Raw genomic sequence first — 14,808 nt, 5'->3', positions numbered from 1 at the left:
ATTCATTCGGCTGTGTTGATGACAAAGCAATGACGTCTCCCATGATGACTATTTTCAGTAAGTAGACCCCTGGGGTACGGCGTCCCCAGCTTACGTTTTTTTCACGTTACAGTGTGGAATACGATGTTTTTTCGTCCCCTCGTTACGGCATTTTCCCCACCTTACGGCATCGAATTCCAAAATTCAAACTTGGCGGTCGGTACGCGTACAACTGTGTGAGTCACTCGCCTACCACCACGCTCATACGTCACAGCATACGTCACTAAGAAGCTGATTTGCTATTGGTCGGCGTTACTAAGATGCCAATACGCTATTGGCCAAAATCCCTCCCACAATGCCTGAGAGAGATGCTGCCTTTCTCTCTCTCTTTGTTAATCGCGCGCTCAGTTCAGAATCTCGTGTGCGTTTCGTAAAGACTTGATCTCGTATGAGTGCTTGCGATATCATATTTTTTGTACATTCAGTGCTTAATTCCAACTTTAATTTGTAAACCATGGGTCCCAAGATTGCTAGTGATGTTAAAGGGAAAAGTAAGAAGATGATTACTATGGAAACGAAGCTGGAGATAATAAAGAAATACGATGAAGGCATGTGCATCGTTACTCTTGCTAGTATATATATGGCCGTAACCAGTCAACGATTGGTACAATCATCAAAAATAAGGAAGCCATTAAAGCAAGTAAATCTTCTAAAGGCATGACTGTCCTTACCAGTGGAAGGACGTCAATCAACAACGAGATGGAGAGACTCCTACTATGGATTAAAGAGAAGGAAATCGCTGGTGATACACTCACGCAATCGGTAATTTCGCACAAGGCGAGCATCATCTTCGCCGATCTCGTGGAAGCCTAGGGAGACGGCGGAGACGAAGGAACGTCGCAGCAAGCCCCCCAAGAGTTCAAAGCTGCTCATGGGTGGTTTGATCGCTTTAGGAAGAGGACTGGTATTCACTCAGTCGTCAGGCATGGAGAGGTGGCCAGTTCTGACAAGAAAGCAGCAGAAGAATTCCTCAAGAAGTTTGAGAAATTAATTTCCAGAGAAGGCTACATTCCTCAGCACATGTTTAACTGTGATGAAACTAGCCTTTTCTGGAAGAAAATGCCCCGTCGTACATATATCACAGCAGAAGAAAAGAAACTTCCTGGCCATAAACCGATGAAGGACAGACTTACCCTTGCATTTTGTGCAAATGCCAGTGGGGACTTAAAAATTAAGCGCCTACTGGTATACCACTCAGAGAATCCTCGTGCCTTCAAGGCACAAAATATCACGAAGGATAGGCTCTCGGTATTTTGGAGGTCTAATGCCAAGGCCTGGGTCACGAGGACCATATTTATTGAGTGGGTAAACAGCTGCTTCGGTCCTGCTGTCAAGAACTTTTTAGAGGAGAACAATCTTCCTCTCAAACGTCTCCTAGTACTGGACAATGCACCTGCTCACCCTCCTGGCCTCGAGGCCAACATACATCCTGACTTCTCCTTCATCAAGGTTCTCTATCTGCCACCGAACACCATCCGTCTTCTCCAGCCTATGTACCAGCAAGTGATTGCCAACTTTAAGAAGCTTTACACGAAGCATCTGTTCAGAAGATGCTTCAAAGTGACCGAAAGCACTCAACTCACCCTCCGTGAATTTTGGAAGGGGCATTTTGATATCGTTCAATGCCTGAAGATGATCGATAAAGCTTGGAATGAGGTTTCACAGCGCACCTTGAACTCCTCATGGAAGAAACTGTGGCCAGCTGTTGTGGCAGAACGCGACTTCGAAGGTTTCAAACCCTCAACCGAAGACGAGGCTGTTGATGATCCTGCCCCCGAGGGTGATGTTGAGGAAATAATTTCAATCAGGAGGTCCATGGGGCTTGTTGTCGACAAGGCTGACGTCGATAACCTTATCAAGGAGCACAGGGAGGAGCTTACGACTGAAGACATGAGGAGTTGGAGGCAATGCAGTTGACCATCATTCAAGAAGAGCACCACTCTAGTGGTGGTAAGGAGGGGGGAGAGACTGAAGAAACGACATTGGAAGAAATAAGGGAAGTTATCGGTTGGTATGAAATCCTTACGAGATTCATTGAAAAAAATAATCACCCAGAAAAACTTTACACAGGTTGTCTTATGGAGAGTGTTAATGACAAATGTAAGAGTCATTTTAGAAATATTTTGAGAAGTCGTCAGAAACAGGCTTCTTTGGATAGATATTTCTCCAAAAGAGAAGTGTCAGAAAGCAAAGATGATATAAGTGATTCTATTAAAAAAGCTAAAAAAGAGTAAAGCGAAGATGAAGTAGTGGTGCTGTATAAAATTAAGTTCTAAAAAAAATCATAAAATGTTATTTTTATAATAAAATAAATTTTTTAATATACTTACCCGGTGATTATATAAGCTGCAACTCTGTTGCTCGACAGAAAACTCTACGTAAAAAATCCGCCAGCGATCGCTATGCAGGTAGGGGGTGTACTTCAACAGCGCCATCTGTCGTGCAGGTACTCAGTACTCAATGTAAACACAGAACTCAATTTTCTCCTCGGTCCACTGGGTCTCTATTGGGGAGGAAGGGAGGGTCCTTTAATATATAATCACCGGGTAAGTATATTCAAAAATTTATTTTATTATAAAAATAACATTTTTCAATATTAAACTTAGCCGGTGATTATATAAGCTGAATCACACCCAGGGGGGTGGGTAGAGACCAGCAATAATTGTTTACATTATTATGAGCTAAGGATTTTTTATTTCATTTTAGCAGTTATTCAAAATAACAAACATAAAATAAATAAGTACCTGGTAAGGAAGTCGACTTAAACAATTACTCTGCCTTTTTAAGTACGTCTTCCTTACGGAGCCTCGCGATCCTCTTAGGATGCTGAGCGACCCCTAGGAGCTGAAGTATCAAGGGTTGCAACCCATACAACAGGACCTCATCAAAACCTCTAATCTAGGCGCTTCTCAAGAAATGACTTTGACCACCCGCCAAATCAAGTAGGATGCGAAAGGCTTCTTAGCCTTCCGGACAACCCAAAAACAATAATAAAACATTTCAAGAGAAAGATTAAAAAGGTTATGGAATTAGGGAATTGTAGTGGTTGAGCCCTCACCCACTACTGCACTCATTGCTACGAATGGTCCCAGAGTGTAGCAGTTCTCGTAAAGAGACTGGACATTCTTAAGATAAAAAAGACGCGAACACTGACTTGCTTTTCCAATAGGTTGCGTCGATTATACTTTGCAGAGATCTATTTTGTTTAAAGGCCACGGAAGTTGCGACAGCTCTAACTTCGTGTGTCCTTACCTTCAGCAAAGCTTGGTCTTCCTCATTCAGATGGGAATGAGCTTCTCGTATTAACAGTCTGATAAAATAGGATAAAGCATTCTTTGACATAGGCAAAGATGGTTTCTTAACTGAACACCATAAAGCTTCAGACGGGCCTCGTAAAGGTTTAGTTCGTTTTAAATAGAACTTAAGAGCTCTTACAGGGCATAAGACTCTTTCTAGTTCATTTCCAACCATACGATAAGTTTGGAATATCGAACGATATTGGCCAAGGCCGAGAAGGCAGCTCGTTTTTGGCTAGAAAACCAAGTTGTAGAACATGTAGCCGTTTCGGATGAGAATCCGATGTTCTTGCTGAAGGCATGAATCTCACTGACTCTTTTAGCTGTGGCTAAGCATACCAGGAAAAGAGTCTTTAAGGTGAGATATTTCAGGGAGGCTGATTGTAGCGGTTCGAACCTGTCTGACATAAGGAATCTTAGTACCACGTCTAAATTCCAACCAGGTGTAACCAAACGACGCTCCTTCGTGGTCTCAAAAGACTTAAGGAGGTCCTGTAGATCTTTATTGTTGGAAAGATCTAAGCCTCTGTGACGGAAGACTGATGCCAACATGCTTCTGTAACCCTTGATAGTGGGAGCTGAAAGAGATCGTTCTTTCCTCAGATATAAGAGGAAGTCAGCTATTTGAGTTACAGAGGTACTGGTCGAGGAAACGGATACTGACTTGCACCAGTTTCGGAAGATTTCCCACTTCGATTGGTAGACTCTAAGGGTGGATGTTCTCCTTGCTCTAGCAATCGCTCTGGCTGCCTCCTTCGAAAAGCCTCTAGCTCTCGAGAGTCTTTCGATAGTCTGAAGGCAGTCAGACGAAGAGCGTGGAGGCCTTGGTGTACCTTCTTTACGTGTGGCTGACGTAGAAGGTCCACCCTTAGGGGAAGTGTTCTGGGAACGTCTACTAGCCATCGAAGTACCTCGGTGAACCATTCTCTCGCGGGCCAGAGGGAAGCAACTAGCGTCAACCTTGTCCCTTCGTGAGAGGCGAACTTCTGCAGTACCTTGTTGACAATCTTGAACGGAGGGAATGCATATAGATCTAGATGTGACCAATCTAGGAGAAAGGCATCTATATGAACTGCTACTGGGTCCGGGATTGGTGAGCAAAATATTGGGAGCCTCTTGGTCATCGAGGTTGCGAAGAGATCTATGGTTGGCTGGCCTCAGGTGGCCCAAAGTTTCTTGCATACATCCTTGTGGAGGGTCCATTCTGTTGGAATTATTTGTCCCTTCCGACTGAGACAATCTGCCATGACATTCAAGTTGCCTTGGATGAACCTCGTTACTAGTGATATGTCTAGACCTTTTGACCAGGTGAGGAGGTCCCTTGCGATCTCGTACAACGTCAGAGAGTAGGTCCCTCCTTGCTTGGAGATGTACGCCAAAGCCGTGGTGTTGTCCGAGTTCACCTCCACCACTTTGCCTTGAAGGAGAGACCTGAAGCTTTTCCAGGCCAGACGTACTGCCAGTAGCTCCTTGCAGTTGAAATGCATTGTCCTTTGACTCGAGTTCCATAATCCCGAGCATTCCCGACCGTCTAATGTCGCACCTCAGCCTACGTCCGATGCGTCCGAGAAGAGAACGTGGTTGGGAGTCTGAACAGTCAGGGGAAGACCCTCTCTTAGGTTGATATAGTCCTTTCACCAAGTCAGACAAGACTTTATCTTTTCGGAAACCGGGATCGAGACCGCTTCTAGCGTCTTGTCCTTTTCCAGTGAAAAGCTAGATGGTATAGAAGAGGACGGAGGTGTAGTCTTCCTAGTGACACAAATTGATCCACGGATGACAGCGTCCCTACCAGACTCATCCACAGCCTGACTGAGCAGCGTTCCTTCTTCAGCATCTTCTGGATGGATAGCAGGGCTGGGGGCTGATCGTCTTGTTCAGCAACGTCCTCATCAGACGGTTCCTCATCCGAAACTGATGAGGAAACGGCAACGGAGTGGGCAACGTCTGACTCGTTGAATCCCGTCGCACTGGTGGATGCGTGACGGAGCCGGACGCAATCTCATGGAACTGCTGCACAGTCTGTGAACTGTCAACAACCATGGGTGCGCGAGGAAGTACAGCGTCAACCCGAAACTGTCTAGACCGTCTGGGTTGTGCAGTCAACACCCTACCGGGTTGCTGAGGTTGATGCACTGCGTCACAACAAGTCACCTCTGCTGGTTGTTGAACGTCCTGAACGTCAACAACCACCTCCGAGCGTCGCTTAACGTCAACGTGCGGCTGGCAACCCACACTGGGTCGCATCGGTGGAGGAACCACCTCAACTGGCAGACGCGAGTAGGTTACCTCAGCGTCAACAGGGCGCACAACCGACCGGTTGGAAGGTTGTTGGCCAGGAGGAGGAACCACCTCAACTGGCAGACGCGAGTAGGTTACCTCAGCGTCAACAGGGCGCACAACCGACCGGTTGGAAGGTTGCTGGCCAGAAGGTTCTTCTCCGCATTTAAGTCCTCTATCAAGGACGCAAGCTTGGACTGCATGTCTTGCAGCAAAGCCCATTTAGGGTCTACGGGAGCAGGTGTGGCAACAGACGGGGTTAGCGACTGAGGCGGAACCGTTTACCATCCCTGAAAGCCTTGTTATGTGTGACATAATAGTACAGCAAAACTTCAAAGGCTCGACAAAAGCTGAGAAGTTGACCTGTAAACAACTTGGAGCGTCTCCTGGCTAGGCGCCAGGGAGAGTCTACCAGAATTGAGAAGTCTATCTAGGCAGAGGCATGAACTCCCAAGCCGAGAACTTCTCTCGTGTCATATCAGACTCTCGCTCTATAAACCAGTTTAAAAGAAGGGAAAGCAAAGGCTGTATACCCCAAACTCCTCCTGGTGAAAAAACCAGTCGCCTAGCCAACGTAACGCTCTCTAGGAGAGCGAGAGAGCACTAGCTTAAAAACAACGGCTTCGAAGTAGCTAGGCCTAGTGTAAGTTCTGACGTTTAGGCGAACGAGGAGCAGCAGTTACAAGATCCGGACGAAGATCCTTAAAAAAATCATCATGATCTAATTAAAGTCCATAGGAGGCTAAGCAGCTTAAGGCTCCTCTCCATCTGACAGAGTCCTCAAGGGAATATCAGTAGGAGGGAGAACAGCAACTTCCTCATCTACAGGAACCTTGTCCGATAAAAGCTGAGTCTCTCACTGGTGCATTAGTAGCGGACCAGAACGCAACGTCATGTAACTGCTTGACAGTCTGTGAACTGTCAACAACTGAACTGTCAACCACAACAGGTGCGTGAGGACGGACAGCGTCCACTCGAGACTGCTTTGACTGTCTAGACTGAGCAGTCAAAACAACTCTAGAATGCGGAGGTTGACGCACCGCGTCAAAACAAAACAACTTAGACTGTTGTTGTACCTCGCGAACGTCAACGGAAGGTTCCGTGCGTCGCTGAACGTCAACATGCGGCTGGCAGGGTACACTGGAACACATGGGTGGCGGGACTCTCTCAGCTGGAGTGCGGCAGAAGGTCGCCTCAGCGTCCACAGGACGCACAACCGTGGTTGATTGTAGGCTAGAGGTTGGTGCAGTGTCAACCTTCTCCGCACGAAAGTCCTGCATCAATGACGTTAACTGAGACTGCATGGTCTGCAGCAAAGACCACTTAGGGTCTACAGGAGCAGGTGCGGCAACAGACGGTGTGACTGCCTGATGCGGTACCGCTTTGCCTCTCTTAGGAGGTGAGCAGTCGTCGGAAGACTGCAGCGAGTCCGAACTGACCCAGTGGCTACAACTGGGCCGTTGGACTTGCGCGGAAGGGACCGACTTGCGCTTAATAAGCCGCGAGACCTTGGTCCATGGTTTCTTACGAGAAACCTCTTCCGAAGACGAGGAATAAATGGGCTCTCTCGTCTTTGTGTTGGTGGGGCGATCTTGGGTAGATACGCCCGAAACCACGGAGGGAAACGTCTGTTCGTTGATCAAGGCCTCTCGAACCCATAAGTCGTTCGACATTACTTCTCCCCTGGGCTTGGGAGCTTGCAAGAGGTCCCGGACTAGGTGAACGACAGGCACGAACAGACGAACCCTCGGACGCAACACTGTAACACTTTGCGCATATCACTTTATCGATTTTCTGTTTTGCACTTATTTCACTGAAATCGAAACTTTTACTGATTTCTACCTGAAACACGCAATTCTACCCTTCATTAAAAGGTAGTAACTGCGAAATCAGTCGTATAATGCAGCTCATTAATACCAGCAAAAAACAGAAAACATATATTAAGATAAAAAATTCAGTGGCTGGGAAAGAGACTAAACACTAGTTCATATAACTACGTTTTCAATCTCTCACCGCACATAGCCTGGGGACGAGAATAAAAACCTAAAAACGTTTTACCTTCCTCCCCGTACAGACTAGGGACGAGAGTAACACGAGAACAACGTTACCCGCTTGAACGGAACGTTTTCTCTCCTCTCTCTCCCTCCGTCTCTATCTCTCTCTCTCTTTCTCTCTTGATTTCGCACCTAAGAGAAGAGCCCAATTATATATTGTCAAAAAAACATGTTATTTGATTAAAGGAAAAAACTGAAAGATTTTCCAAATAAAAAGTTCCTTTAAATTAGAATTCAAAACATTTAAGCTAAGAAAGAATGAAAAAACGTCAGAATCGATTTACTCTTACTGCAAAGTGAAACCGTGATACACTCTCTCTCTATCGTAACGATAGAGCGCAAGTTGAACGTCCTGAACGTCAACAACTGCGTAGCCTAAAAAACTAAACGTTAGTTCATCTTTGAAAACAGTACGAAGACTATCAAAGAAATTCTTTCATAAAACATTACATTTAAAAAGTTTTAAATTCTTTAAAGGCTAAATACGATATAACGGGCTCAACGTTGATTAACTTCGGTTCCAAGTTAGGACCGCCTACTATCAGGAAAGGTCGCATATAAACAAAACATTAAAATTTATTTTTATATGTTTATAATAAATGGAAAGTTAATCGAAGAGGCCTAATAAAGGCGGAGAGATATAAAATATATAGATCTATAACGTGATAAGAAAAATTACTAAAAACCTAAACACACTTCCGTCTAAGGGAAGGGTCGGCCATTTAAAAGTGAAAGAAAGTCCATACTCTCTTTGTCACCATAATTAAATCTATCCAAAACGAGTTCAAGTTTTGAGATGAAGATAAAACACCTGCATAGCGAAAGCTCAAAACTAGAATAGTGTACTTCACCAAATAGTTGTGAAAACAAATCCAGTTAGTAACAGCGAATTAGTAGGTCTTGCCGGTAGCCCGACAGAGAGAAAATTGAGTTCTGTGTTTACATTGAGTACTGAGTACCTGCACGACAGATGGCGCTGTTGAAGTACACCCCCTACCTGCATAGCGATCGCTGGCGGATTTTTTACGTAGAGTTTTCTGTCGAGCAACAGAGTTGCAGCTTATATAATCACCGGCTAAGTTTAGTATTGAAAAAAATATTTTCAAAGACAAAAATAAAAAAAAGCATTTTTAATTTTAAGTGTTTAATAAGAATAAATTTATTATTAAGTGTACATAACATAATTAGCATCGATATGTTTTCATATCTGCCGTCTCCTCCCCACTCTGCCTCCACCCACTACCAGCTGAAGTCACGTCACTCCAAAGGTAAATAAAATTTAATTTTTTCTTTACAGTACAGTATATAATTTTTATCTATAATGTTATTTAATTGTATACTGTACAGTACATGTATACTGTACTTACAAGTACTGTACAACAGTACTTACTATACTATTTTGTTACTAATTTTTAATATGTAAATAAAATTTTGATGTTTTTACCTGGGGTTTTGCACGCATTAGCTATTCTATTTCCCGCCATACGGCATTTTCACCATATGATACCAACTCCGGAACGGATTAATATCATATGGCAGGGTCTACTGTATTTGAGTTCAAGGGGAGATAATATTTCTTTGGTAATTACGTCATATTGGATTTTCTGTTCTAGCCTTTCCCAGGAAAATCCTTGGAGGCCACATAGTCCATTAACCCCCAAAATTTCAGTTGATTGGTATTCACTCCAGCAATTCAAAACATTTTTGATTTAATACAAACAGGTTATCTTTAAAAGTTCTCGAGTTGGAAGTTCTCAAGAGGACTTATATGAAAATTTAGGAAAAATATGTTAGACAATATGTTACTTGCATGACAGACACAAGGAGGATGATTTAATTATCACTATTGACCCCAGAAACACTATTGAGAGGGATACCTGACTGCCTGGATGAAGTATTTTCATTAATATTTCTTTTAGAGTTGGGCAATGCAAATTTATAATACAATTAATATGGATAGTAGCTTTTCTGATTCTTTGATAGAGTTGACAAATGCTAATGACAGATATTGAATAAATAAATGTGCAATGCATACAGATGTTCACGTAGCACTTTAAACTCTTGTTCCATGGCATTTTTCACACGAAGTTAATAAAACATATTTTCTTGGACGTACTTTATTACGAACTAGCTTCTGTACAAAGGTTGAATTGTTTGTATACAATGAATTGATGAGATGAGACCAATAAAACGGATCTCTTTATTTAACCTCCATTTAAACGAGAATGAAGTAGTGAGTTGCATCAAATTATATTGGTTAAATTACCAACACATATATACACATATATAAACCTTCATATTAACATAAATAGAAACTTTTGTGCTCTGACTGCCCCATCCTGAGATAAGTTCATCTCTTGACAGAAAAAATAAATAGTATTTTTTTTTTTTATTAAATAAAGAACACCTGATTATTGCACCAAATGAGGTTTGGAGTACAAATTCTGATTATGGAATTTGGAATATACTGGATCCAAAAAGATGGCACCCAAGCACCAAACATAAATCTAACTTTCTTCAAATACTGTAGTTCCAGTGGTAAAATAAAGTATGAAAATTTTCTGAGAGAAAATAAGGTACAGTACACCACATAATATTAACGTCACATACAACCAAGGCAATTTATTTTCGAAAGGGACATCACTGTTGCTATGATATATGAGAAAAAAAAATCCTGGATTACTCTGGTTTATAATTGCTACATCTCCTTAAGCAACATAAGAGTAATTTCATTGTTCAATTCTTCAATAAAAATAATCTAAACCTTAGACAAACTAAGAGAAAAATAATAACCTTGGCATGTTAAATTTTGTTTCAAACTCTTATCAAATAAAAGGGCAATAAATTTTAAAATTTAAATTTCATTAGCAAAATTAAAAATATTTTGCATTTAGCACACAAAGAAAGGAATAAATAGTATTAAACTAAAATAAATTTTACAGCAATTTCAACACATTACTGTGCACTTTATATGAAAAAAAAACTTCTAAAGAGGCATGTGATGCCAAACTCAACATTTGAGACAGATGAAAAATTATTTCACACAAATTTGTAATTAGAAACAATAAGAGCTACTTGTATCAAACGATACAACATAATTATAAGGTTTTATCACAATGACTAAGAATTTTTAAAAATTCTAACAACTCTACGACTTAGATTCAAGGCTAAAATAAATGCAATTTCAAATTGAGGCTTTTAAAATACCTCTTTTTTTTTCTTACTGGTTTGAATATGGACAAAATTCACAAATTATATAGAAAAAAATAAAAGATGGATTACAAGCTTTAAAAAACTTGAAAATTTAAAAAATCTGATGAAAAAGGCGGTGATGATTTGGGCCAAATTTTTAAGTCACCTATGCATGTCAAGATCACACTTGGCTAATGTATGGCAACCAACATACAGCATGATAACAGAGTCTATAAAAAAGTAATTGAAAAAAAAAGTTAATCCTTTACATTGAAGGATCTCGGACAAATATCACTGACAATTAAAATTCAAGAACAAGACTAACAAAAATTGTGGGTCAATGCAGAAAAGAAGGAATATAATTTAGAAGGTGGAAACTCTAGCAAACTAAAAATTTGGCCAATACACAAATACATATACAGTAGTTTCTGATGTCCAAGACTGGACAACTTCCAGGCTTGTATCATTAAAATATCTTATTCATAACGTATCTAAAAATATTATTCTAATTACACTGAATACTATATTTCCTTTATTTTCAGATTCAATGCATAGCCTCTAAATCTACAGTAAATAAATATTTGCATTAATCTCTACAATGGCTACTGCACAGCACATATGTACACAGTTTATCCCTGCCAAATCATACCCATGAGTAACATAGGGAAAAGGGCCATCTGCACCAGTGAAAATAGGGCTGCTGTCGCACCAGCCGAGATCACCTAAATGTTTTGTGAAATATGGAATCACTTGCCTCTTTTCAAAATAAATTAATAAAAAAAATGGCAAACATTAAGTTATTGCCAGTCATAATTCTTCATACTAAAATTAGCTACTTTTTAAAAATGAAATTAAATGTTCTATAATTATTAGCCGTATTTTCATCCTTCCTTTTTCCTTCTATGTAAATAAAATCATAAGAAAATAAAAAAAAAAAAGCATCACCAGTTTTCAATGTAAATGTCTATATTCAATTATGTATTATACCTTTCCATATAAAAAATACTCTAGTAATGATTAAAACAAATAAATCTTCCAAAATCTTGTAACTTTGCTAATTCTTTCAACACCAGTAGATTATTAATAGGTAGTTTAACCAGACCAAAACTGATACATTAGTGTATGGACTATGTTTTCAAGAGTAGTAATTAGACTACTCATGAAGGTTTCATCAGTGGAGCAAAATAGCTTTAGAATGAGGAATAATTAACTGAAATGTGTAAAAACATAGCATAAATATTAATTTCAGAACTGTTTACTCACTTTATAATACCATTCAGCTACTATTTGTGCGCTTGATATCCCTCGAAAAATTTCAATTCAGCTTTTCCAAAAACATGTCACTTATATAGTGTCATTGCCACAGTAAAAATTACAAAGCTTTGATCCCAATCATATAGATAACTTAAATGAAGGAACGAAAACAGACTTTTCAAAGGAAAGACAGCTGGTTTGGTTTAGCTCATTAAGAAGGGTTTGTGTTCCATTTACTATCTAAAGCTTTAGAGTTCACATTATTTACATTAAGACTGATTTGTATGTACACACACAACTGCTTTAGCATTTACATCATATAGTAAGACTCAATGGAAGGTTTATGTAAAATGCCAAATCACATATGCAGTTCATTAATGCCATATATAAAATAAACTACCTGATATTACTAATAACTGTACTTCATCATATCGCAGAAGCATTTCTAGCTGCTCTAAATTGGAAAAAAAGTTTGTGATAACTTGTAAAAAAGATCCACAAAGTATATCTACACTGACATTGACGCTTCAGACAAAAAAAATAACTAACACTTATTATTTGTACACACATTCACACTCAAACACTTTGTCTTTGGAATAGGAGAAGGAAAGAGTCCACTTTTGACTCTCCTAGGTCCCCGAAAAGTTCAAAAGCTTGTGTTCCTGCAGGGTCCCATGATTATATTATGTGGTCACTCTGGCATTTTAAACAATACCATGAATTTTAAGTGTTATATCACTATAGTATATCATACACAAATATATATATATATGTATATAACCTGATATATTGTACAGTATTGTTATATATAGTGATTTATTTTGCTCGGCCTCCAATTATTTTCTATAACTCTGTAAAATGATTTTACATACTGTAATCTCTTTTGTTCCTTCTTTGCTTATAAAATATGGTATGGACAAGTAACTTTTTCTACAACTTTAACTTTGTAGCAGTATTTGAGTGCATTTGTTTCATTGTGTTTCCTATTCGGCAAGCCACTCATGGTTATGGGATGAATCTTTGATTCCCTGCAATTATGTTAGGATATACTCAAGTAGGAGGGAAAAGCTCATTCCATTTAGTTTCAAAAAATGATCGAAGGTTGTGACCAGCTTTACCAACTGGAGAATCGTCTTCATTAAAAGTTTCGCAGTTATTAAACATCAATCGAAGATCATCACAATATTCATCCTTTGTTTTATATCTGAAAATAATAAAATAATTAAAAATATGGAATATTTAACAATTAGTACTGTGCTAAACAACAAACCATTACCTAGGACAGTTTTATTTTTCCCTAGGAAGCCTTATCTTCAAACCCTCATTAGGATTTCCCTAATCTTGGTGGTGACAGACTCACACTTGCTCCAACAGTATGTCTACTTAAATACAATTAAAAAATAAAATTCTTTGCCTCCACATAAAAGCTTTGAAATTACATGTACACATTACTGACAACTGTTTTCACAATGTGTGTAATTTGCCTATGAATGCCAAGACTATAAACTATAATTAATTCTTACAGTATATATCCCAGGCTAAATAAGGAATACTGTGAATCTTCTACATCTCTGAATAATCATACAGTAGTCATGTGATCCACAAATCGGCTGAAACTGATTTTGCTAAATAGTTTCAATCAAAGATAATTTGTTACCTAACTGTATCTTGTATTAACAACTGAAGTTAGGAATTTATCAATTAATACCATTCCATTGCAGATTGTTTATTTTAATCTAAACACAGACAACATTTCCAAGCTCTATAACTAGTAAGAACTACTGTATTAATGACAATCATTGGTACTCAGGTAGCCTAGACTTTACTACCATAAACTGCTCATTAAAACAATCTATTTTTATAGACTGCACTATTTATTAGTTATTAAGTATATAAAACTATATTTAGTCTGTATTATACCTATAAAGCTTGCTGAACTAAGAGTATGAATAGTAATTATATAAAAGGTTTAATCAACATTTACCAGTAAAATTCTAAAATTTACCAGTTTCCTTCCCTTCAACAGACATATGGATCTAGTAAACTAATGAATCATTCTAGTGGTAAGTGGTAAGAAGCTCAGTACCGACGTGTCAGTCTCTCTTTGTCATTTCAGTTTCTCTCTCATCACGGTTTTACAAAGACATGCTTCAGAGAGTTAGATATTAATATTATTACTAGCTAAGCAACAACCCTGGTTGGCAAACAAGGATGATATAAGCCAAAGGGCTCCAACTGGAAAAATAGCCCAGAGAGGGAAGGAAACAAAGAAAGAGATAGAATAGAGTGCCTGAGTGTACCCTCAAGCAAGAGACCTGCATTTTAAGATATCTTCCTCTGGATTTGTTGGCAATTATTGCATAGAGTGTTAAAGGGAATTGTTTCTGGGTGATCATGATCTCCATTCTCTTTGAGTGTCTTATGTGAAGGGCAATACCGTGATTTAAATAACCATTGTAAGCTCAAGAGTGCATTTGCCTCATAGTCCTTCTCATGGAAAAGTATGTGTCAATAGTTGCTGATCAAGTTATCAGTTCACAGCACAAAATGAAAATTGCAAAAATTTGTTTAGGGAGAAATTTAAGGAAGACCAGGCTAGTTGATTATTGCGAGGATAATATCAATATAGTACTCAGAACAAATTATGGTAGTGATTTGTTTAAAACAAACATTATGAACTCTTTTAAATCAAT

General features: G+C 39.4%; 1 protein-coding gene across 1 annotated transcript in view; it reads right to left on the bottom strand.

Moving 5' to 3' along the window:
- Positions 1–9,770: 9,770 nt before the first annotated feature.
- tou (toutatis) overlaps positions 9,771–14,808 on the bottom strand; it is a 510,442-nt gene continuing 505,404 nt past the window's right edge. The window contains exon 38 of the mRNA XM_068348421.1: positions 9,771–13,319. Coding sequence (XP_068204522.1) covers positions 13,166–13,319 — 154 coding nt within the window. The 3' untranslated portion in view covers positions 9,771–13,165. The remainder of the gene's footprint in view (positions 13,320–14,808) is intronic.

This window comes from Palaemon carinicauda, chromosome 2 (genome assembly GCF_036898095.1).
Source record: "Palaemon carinicauda isolate YSFRI2023 chromosome 2, ASM3689809v2, whole genome shotgun sequence".
In the NCBI taxonomy this organism is placed as follows: domain Eukaryota; kingdom Metazoa; phylum Arthropoda; class Malacostraca; order Decapoda; family Palaemonidae; genus Palaemon; species Palaemon carinicauda.
This window is presented reverse-complemented; position numbering and strand designations above follow the sequence as displayed.